At 47.6% G+C, this 9,051-nt stretch overlaps 1 protein-coding gene across 1 annotated transcript; it reads right to left on the minus strand.

The window, feature by feature from the left end:
• Positions 1 to 752: 752 nt before the first annotated feature.
• On the minus strand, positions 753 to 8,712 carry LOC142803539 (uncharacterized). Its single transcript, XM_075888667.1, has 2 exons — positions 8,527 to 8,712; positions 753 to 992 (listed from the first exon to the last, which is right to left on the minus strand). The coding sequence occupies exons 1-2, from the start codon at positions 8,680 to 8,682 to the stop codon at positions 810 to 812; spliced, it is 339 nt and encodes a 112-aa protein (XP_075744782.1). The 5' UTR covers positions 8,683 to 8,712; the 3' UTR covers positions 753 to 809.
• Positions 8,713 to 9,051: the final 339 nt, after the last annotated feature.

Here is a 9,051-nt window from a genome sequence, read left to right on the forward strand (position 1 = left end):
AAAGAAGGCTACGTATAAACCACCTGTTGCACTACTTGCCAGCAAATTATTCGACCTGCGATCTATATCAGGAAGGTTCAATTCTTCAAATATAATGTGTTTGCATTGAACTGTATGAAGAAAAGAAGTCTTTTGAGCAAACTGTGCAAAAGAGGCACTGGGTTGTCTTTAATAATAACCAGTAAGAATGTATTTATATATATCCACACGCCACTTTCTAAATACAGATTCACATTCCAGACTGGAATCAACATGAACAAAAGAAAGTCTGATCATACAAGAATAAATACACCGACGATAATTACAAGTGTATGCCACACATGTCTTGAGGAAAGGATTTGACGGCGCACACAATAGGATTTTCTTGATATTCATGTGACAACCAATCCAGACATATTTGTGAATCCCCCGTAGCCTAACATAATAATTTTGGCTTACCCTCTAGATAAGCAGGTGATCACGAGTACACCAAGAAGTAGACAGCTAGGCAGATACATTTATACGAATGTTTAAGTGTCTGCAGTTCACTGATAATTGCTTGGCATATCAAAACGGCACACCCATCACTCACCAATGTGTGCGAGCACAAAATGAGTTCCAACGTTCACGCAACGGTTTTACGCAACTTTCACGCCAAAAGGGAAGCCGCCGCTACCTGTAGGTTGGTGTATTATTTCCAGAAAATACATATAAAATCCAGGGTGCGACGTTGGTTCTTTATCGTGAAGTATAATAATTGTAAACGTTTGTCGCATTGTTGAGGCGAAAACATCAAGTGAGAAAGACAAAGAACACATCAACTCTCTGACTTAGGTCTTGTACGCAGTGATTGCTAGAGTACGTATTAGTGGCGACATCACTCTGGTCGGGCAAGAACCCTTGAAATCGTCCAAGTCAATGTCGTAGACGAAAATTGGTACGTCTCCCATGCCGTCGTCATAAGCTTTTCGCATACGGGTCTGCAATTCCAGGGGTCCTGCGAACGTGGCCACCTGGATGAAAAGGTAAGTGGTAGAAATAAGTACGTTAGGCTAATCTTACCTTATTTATGTAAGCGCTACCTTGAACTTCGACACTGCATGGAATGAGACAAATAAAAACGAAAAGTGAAATGCTTTCGAGCGTTCATGGCTCAAGTTGCTTTCACAAATCCCTGCTTCCCGCGTTGGTGAAGCAGTGTATGCATGAGTCCAGATGCAGGTTACCCGTATACTTAGAAGCGCATGCCTCGGCATTTCTTCCCTCAAATAATGACGCTAGTAAGAAGCACATATTTTGTACCTGTGCGTATCTTATGCTTATTGGTTTCACCTTTCCGCGGGATTCGTATATGCTGAATCTGCGCATATGCTAACTTCAGCTAGCACAAGGGCTACAAAAGGCGTCAACGTGGGTACGTGCACGTCAAACAGCGTCCTGGCCACCAAGTCGCAAAAGGCACTCTTCAAGCTTTCGTACATCAATTTAAAATAAATAATGAAGGACTTCTGCGAGGGAACGGTTACCTTTCCTCTTATAGGAATTTCTATGAAGGAGAGATCAGACTTCTACTTATTTTTAAATTATAAAGTATTTATTGTCCTTGCGATGGGGAAGACTACAATTGCTAAGCGTCAGCATAAGATTTGACTATTTACTTGGAAAGAGACACGCACAGTATAACGATGGAGGCACAAGCAGCTATCGGTTGTCGAAACCTGATGACAATCTAACCTGTCATGTATTCGTAAGCAATTCAGTGAAGGGCAAAGCACGGGCCTAGCCCGCACCGGTTAAGGCAGTGTTGGGGCGAGCCCGGCCTGGGCTCGTGCTCATGAGCTTCAGGCTTGGGTCGGACTCGGGCTAGAGTCAGGCCTGTATTAGACTCGAGTTTGATAAATATTGGTATAATGACGTGTGTACGCTATTTGGCTGCGTTGTTTAGTGGGATTATTGTCCTGAAGCAACTAAGGTTATCTGAGATGTAGCTCAAGGCTCCGGTATATTTAGGCCACCAAGAGTGCATTAGCGGGCACTTAAATTGAAAAGTACAAGATATTTAGCATTTTAGATGCAAAGCAGCTTTTTCACTAGCCTGTGTAACGCTCTCCTTTCGTCCGAACCACTCCCCTTCCGCCAGCTCGCTGTGTGTCAGCTCTCTCTCGCTTCACCCTCTCCGCCACTCGCAATGCTCGAGCCCACTCCTCACCTGGAAGTCACCTCACCCACACCACCTCTATTCATCAGTCGGCGAGAAGAAGCCGCAAGCCGGCGAGCACGCTCGAGAGTCTCGATGCGCCGACAAAGCAGACAGCGTGATCCCGCCAACGGGAGGGTGTGGGCGTAACTTTACCGGCTGACGCCGGCGTTTCGAAAGCTAGCGAAGCCGATCACATTCGCGAATGCCGACGTAAACACCTTCGAGGCGTGAGCCAGAGAAGCCAAACGCGTGCGTTGGCAGTGGAACCCAAGGGACCCGCTTACTGGGTTTTGTGCCGACCGGTCGTGCCCCCCCCCCCCGATTTCCGACGACAGCGCAGCTCTGGCCGACTGGGCTCCCCCTACGCCATTTCCTCCCGCCGACATGAGCTCTCGCTGAGTGGTGTTCCGTGCTCGGACTCCTGCGACCGTGTCCATGTTTCCTATCTCCTTTTTAGTTCCGTCGTTCGCTGTCCCTGCGCCTCACTTTCTCCTTCCTCTCCCTATCTGTTTACCTTTTAATCCCACCTTACCCCCATCCCTCGTGAGATACTGTTGAGATGTCGCACTCTGATGCAGATAGTTACGGGGCTCACTTTTCTTTTCTCCTTGAGAATCACAGAAGAACCACATAAGTGAAACCCAGCGACACCGACGAGGTGGGAGTCAAGAACTCCGATCGCTTTCGAGAATACAGACGGCGCGCGGGTAACACCGACGTGACGCGAGCCAAGGAAGCCGAGCGCAAGCTTCTTAGACGCGTCTCGCCTTCCGTGTCTTTGCGTTTCAAACAAACGTTTCTTGAATAAATTATACACCCAGTTTCGCTTCAAACCGCTCTTCCATTACCCGCGTCCACGAGCTTTGGTTCGCATCCCATCAGGGTTTTCTTCAGGGAGATGGTCCACAGTTTATTTCTTCATCGGTTTGCTACTCGTGTAGTCAAGAAGCTCTTAGTATAAGTTTTCTTCTTTAGATTGAGTGAATAGAAGAACAATGGTTTTACTGGCAGAAGATGGTGGAAAGCACGTCTTTTCATGAGCAGCTACGGGCAGTTCAGAAGGTCCACAAAAGCGCCACAAGTTTCGGCCTGACGTAACCGACATGGACACGGCCCGCCTTTTAAAAAGCCAGGTTTCAGGAAAATACTAAAGTTTTGGGAATAAATAAATAAATAAATAAATGAGTGAAAAAGGCTCTTGCATACCGTAAGGAGACATTTGCAAGAGGGTACTGTGAAAAGAGCAGCGTTGCACTGCCTACAATAGTGCATATAACATGTGCGCCTTTTTTGGGAACAAAATGCTCGCAAGCCCACCACGCCACTTCCGGCCTGTGCGACTCGTTGAGAAGTATCTGGCGGACATGCGACTGGTCAACACGACTTCTGCGTCAACAATACCTCTACAGTATCTTGCATTTTCAAGTGCGAGATGTGAAGTGCGTCTTATCACAGGTGCGTCAATTGATGCAAATGTTTCTAATATTTGTGCTAGCATGGCAATTGGCAATATTTACTATTTAGCAATGAGTTAGAATGTTCAGTGATTAACAGGAAGGCCCATGATATAGTTAACAATTATGCTTATTTCTATGGCCACCTTCGCCTTTCTCACATTTTGCGAGTAATAGATGAGTGGAATAATTTTTCGAAGCGCAAATGTTCTCACAGCACTCAAAAACACAAAAGCGCCTCGCAGCACGACAGCTCCAAGGATGGTGTCGATCATGATGTTGATATGCGGCCGTACCCTTCACAAGAGAGACGTTATGGACATTGGTCTATTGACACCGTTTACCTCATAAATGTCCGATAACTCCTTTGACAGATCGAGTTCAGAAACTTTCCCCCATTTCAGACATCTATCCTGATTTCTGCCGTTTTTGGATATTAAAGAAAAATTAAAACTCACAAACACCGCTAAAATAAGGCCCAAGTATTGCAAAAAAACATAATAAGACCAACGTATACAGGTTGAACACGCTTAGCTTATCTCTCCTTAGTGTCCATAGAGTTTCAACCTGCTTGCATCGTATGGTTCCGCAAGCAGCACAAACGCTTCATTAGAGAACTGAGGGGGCCACATGCACTGCGTACGCACATTTGTAAAACAATGAAGAATATGCCTGCCACATGGCTCGTCGAGGAGTCTCTGGCGGGCATCCGGCTTGTTTGCCTACCACCTTTCCTTCCCCAGCATTCTCGTCGCTTTTTCTTTTTGCCACGCCACCTAACCAGTTTGACCAGATGACGCCACCTAACTAAATCGCCACCTAACCTAAATCACTACACGTGGCAAGTTTTTGCCAAGTGTAGTGATTTGAAGCCGGCGTGTCGATAACCGCAAGGTGTTAAAATATGCGGGGTGACGCAGTATCTTGCCCACCAGACGAGCAATCAGCTGACGTACTCGATTATGACAGCGGAAGGGGGCAGCGAGAGAGAGCATTTGAATCTTGGTGTGTTTTGCCAGACCCATTGATGACGGCAAAATTGTACTATTTTTGTCGGAGCACCGGTCGACCGAGGTGACCAGGCAAGTTTCTCAGTGACAACATCCAGCACAAGGCGTGATGGTCTGTAATAACTGGGAAGTGGCGTCCGTAAAGATGCGGTCGAAATTTTTTGTACAGCCCTAACTACAGTGAGGCACTCCTGCTCAGTTATGGAGTAGTTCTGTTCAGCAGCCGTAAGAGTATGACTAGCATATGCAATAACTCTTTCCCGTAAAGTTGCATCCCGCTGTAGAAGAACTGCACCAATGTTATGGCCACTCGCGTCAGTGCGAGGACATGTAGGTACAATCTCGTCGAAACGGCACTGAAAAGGGTCGGATGTTAAAGCATGCTTGAGTGCTTGAAAGGCACGCTCGCAGTCGTCGTTCCAAGCGAAACTCATCCGGATGTCAGCAGCTTGTGTAGTGGCGACGCGATTGGAGCAAAATGACTGATGAAGCGGCGAAAGTAGGACGCCAGGCACAGGAAACATCGTAAGTGTTTCTGACTTTCTGGCTGAGGGAAGCGTATCACGGCAGCCAGCAGGGTACGGCCGAACGTCATCTTTGCTGACAAGGTGGCCCTACACCGTGATGTACTAGTTGGCAAAATGGCATTATTTCTTTGTGTTTAGCTGAAGTCCAGCATTAGAAATACACGTCAACACTTCGCCCAGACTATCAAGGTGCTGACGAAAAGAAGAGGAGAAAATGAAGATGTCATCTCGATAGCATAGACATGTTTTTCATCTAAGGCCACGTTCATTCGATCATGCGTTCAAACGTGGCTGGAGCATTACATAAACCGAATGGCATCACGTTGAATTCATACAGCCCGTCCCGTGTTGAAAAGGCAGTTTTTTTCTTTGTCTGCTTCGTGCATAGGTATTTTCCAATAACCAGACCGTAAATCGAGGCTGGAAAAAAGTTAAGCGCCTTGCAGAAAGTTAAGTGCGTTGTCGACTCGTGGCATCGGGTACAGGTCTTTGCGCGTGGTCTTATTAAGTTTTTGATAATAGACGCAGAATCGCATCGAACCATCCTTCTTTCGGAGTAGCACTCCAGTTGATGACCACGAGCTGAACGAAGGCCGGATAACATCTCGTTTGAACATTTCAGCAACGTTGTCCTCAATGATTTTCCGCTCTGCGGACGACACTCGATATGGGAGGCGGCGTACAATTGTATTGCCTTCCGTTTCAATTCGATGCATGGTGACGGAAATACGACCCAAAAGCTTGGAATTGACATCAAATGAAGCGCAGTGTTTTTGAAGCATACCAAAAAGTTCTTGCGTTTGCGCTGACGTGAGATGGGATTTATTGTGGCTGTTAAAGCAGCCGTTGTAGCATGGTCATCAGTACTTGTAGAGAAAGATGGCGAGTCTCCGTGAAGGGGCACCAGAGAAAGTGGTTCGGTATCTGTGAAGCAAACCACACTGGTGCCCTGGGGCAGTGCAACAGGCAAAAAAGTAGGGTCAACTGCCGTAATTAATGCTCTATCATCACAAAAGCGCACAAGGCTAGTAGCGATGGTAAGTCCCCCAGAGATATAGCGTCCACACGGTGCTAGGAACACAACACAAGTACTGATCTTATCTGATGTCAGGGTCAGGATATGCTCATTACCGGGAGGAATAAAACAGTCATCAGCGATGACGAAGTGCTGGCGATTAGCAGGTTTATCAGACGAAAGCGCAGTATCTGACATGCGAATGACTCTTTGACGGCAAGATATCACGGCTGAAGCTGAGGAGAGAAAGTCTCACCCTAAAATGAGCGCATTAGTACACGATGGCAGAACGATGAACTGTATATGGTGAAGGGTGCCCTCAATAAATGTCGTCCTATGCAAGCACCAGAAGGTTGAACAGAAACCGCATGAGCACAGCGAAGGGGAGGGACATCATACGCTGTCTTCACTTCTCGCAAACGGCAACACAAGTCCACACTGAAAACTGAGAGCGATGCCCCTCTGTCCACCAAGCCTTCAGTCCATATACCCTCAACACACACTGAAAGTACATTTGATGGGCGTTCCGGAGGATTTCGATGCAGTCCGCAAAATACAGCTCTCCCCCCTGAAGCTGCACTGTTTAGTTTTCCAGGCGATGATCAGACGTCGTGGCAGCCGGACGAAGTGGTGCCGAGGAACGGAGCATAGGCGACGGGGAACGACGGCGCGAGAAGCGGAAGGTACTGGCTGCATCGAAGCGTTGTGGAGATGGTGAGTGGCGTTGGTACCGTTGGTATGGGTGGCGATGCTGTGGAGCAGGGCAAGCTCATTCCTCTTGAAGTCACCATAGCCGCTCTTTTCGTCTCGTTGACGTCGATGACAGAACTGTGAGATGTGGCCACGTATTCCGCAATAATAGCGAATTGGTCGAGATGGACACCAGTCCTGGAAAGGAGGCGTTGCCTTTGAGGCGAGGACATTAGGTGAAGGCTGCGTAGTTGACACATACTGTGGTGTTTGCTGAGAGGTGACGCTGCAACCACCTGAGCGTACGTCGGTTTTGAAGTGGTATGCGAGCTCGGGAATTGCTCACACGTCATGGACGCCAGTTCTTCCCTCACGATGTTGCAGGGGCTGCCTGTAAAAGGCGTCATGTGGAGCCGACGACGAGGTGGCCAAGAGTTGCAGCTCTTCGCGGATCATGGACCGTATCAACGCACGGAGCTCATTGTCTTGCGTTGGCGTGAGATCTGCTGTGTCAGGTCGTAAGCGTATACGTTGAAGGTCATCGAGTAGCTGACACGTACTGACGATATCCGCGACCGTAGTGGGGTTCTTTGCACCTAAAGCGTTAAATGCGACGGCGACTATGCCCCTGAGCAGTTGGCGAACGTGGTCAAGCTCCGCCATCGAGCTGTCGACGCGACGGCACAGGGAGAGGATATCTTCAATGTACGAGGTATACAACCCGCCAGAGTGCTGGACACGTTAAGCAAGCTTCCGTCTGGCTATGTCTGCACGGGCAGAAAACTTGGCAAATATCTGACGGAGCTGCTCTTTAAAGGTAGGCCAGTCCGAAAAATCCAGCTGATGGTTGAGAAACCATGTCTTAGCGACCCCCGTCAGATAAAACGGTACGCGGGACAGCTTCACCGAATCATGCAAATAGTTAAGCGCACTCACACGGTCGTACTCATCCAACCAGCCTTCAACGACTTCACCGCGAAGGTCAGCGAACATCGAGAGATCTTTTTGTGGGGCGGTGACAGTTGAAGAAGGAATGCCTAGGAGTGTAGGTGGGGTGGATGGAGCCGTGTCGTTGCGCTCGTCTTGCGACATGACCGTGGGCTGACTGCGCAGTCGGCGACGCGACTAGAGCTCTAAGGATGGTTTGCAGTCGAATATAACGAAAAAGCGAAAACCAGGGGACCGGAAAGCACTCTCCACCACTTGCAAGGTAACGTTTTGGCTGCAAGACACTTCTTTTACTTGCCGAGCCTCTGCCCCCCACAGCACTGGTCAGACTGATGATGACGAGTATGTACATTTATTTCATAAGACGACGCGTATGAATACTGCTCACAATATATATTATATATATATATATATATATATGTAACACTATGTAACAGGTTGACACTCCAACACTATCAGGAAATAAAATGAAGAACCACTTTGTATCGTTTCTCAGAATGACTAATGCTATTCGTGTCAGTCGCGTCATCACTATATTCGTTTGTTCTGGAAATTGGCACACAGGAACTTAGGTGTTACCTTCTGCGAAAAAAATTGTCCCAAGAAAGACTACATTAATAAAACATAACATGTTAGACTGAAGCGCCTTATCTCCTGTGTGGATATTATTGCGCAGAGGCTGAATATATAGAGTTAGACAAACCTTGAAGTTTTGCCCGTCACCTTGATGCACCATGGCACACTCGGGGTGGTCGAGAAAGCGCGTGACGTTCAGCTGACAAATGGCGGCGTAGTGCGTCTTTCCAGTCTTCTTGGTGTAATTTTCCCATCTTGCAGGGCCCAGGCTCACTGCCCCCATGACTGCTTCGCGGGCCGTAAATGTGTCAGGAGCGACCTGTTCAGTTAAGAATCACGTCAAAGCTGAAGTACTGCTCTGAAGTACAAAATGCGTAAGCGACATCGTAACAAATCTTCGCCAGTAAGGAACTTTATACGGAACTACCCCTTCTTCATGCGACCACATGACGAATGTGGTCGCATGAAGAAGGGGTAGCGATTGAAGCCCGAGCGTGAGACTATGCACTTGACTTACTTTTCGAAAAAAACAACAATAGATATTCGCTTGGACCTACCATCCTAATCCTAACACAATATGGCACTCTTCGCATCTTATCCAAAAGAAGCTTAGCAAAGTTTGCCGTGTTTTTTTGTGGTGAAATGCATAGTT

Source organism: Rhipicephalus microplus, chromosome 3, assembly GCF_043290135.1.
Source record: "Rhipicephalus microplus isolate Deutch F79 chromosome 3, USDA_Rmic, whole genome shotgun sequence".
Taxonomy (NCBI): domain Eukaryota; kingdom Metazoa; phylum Arthropoda; class Arachnida; order Ixodida; family Ixodidae; genus Rhipicephalus; species Rhipicephalus microplus.

What these genes read in the sequence shown, in the direction of transcription:
- LOC142803539 (XM_075888667.1), bottom strand. Translation starts at nt 8,682, where the DNA reads ATGGGGGCAGTGAGCCTGGGCCCTGCAAGATGGGAAAATTACACCAAG. An exon ending in GTGACGGGCAAAACTTCAAG is followed by an intron (nt 993 to 8,526) that starts GTTTGTCTAACT and finishes CTTTTCATCCAG; the next exon opens with GTGGCCACGTTCGCAGGACC.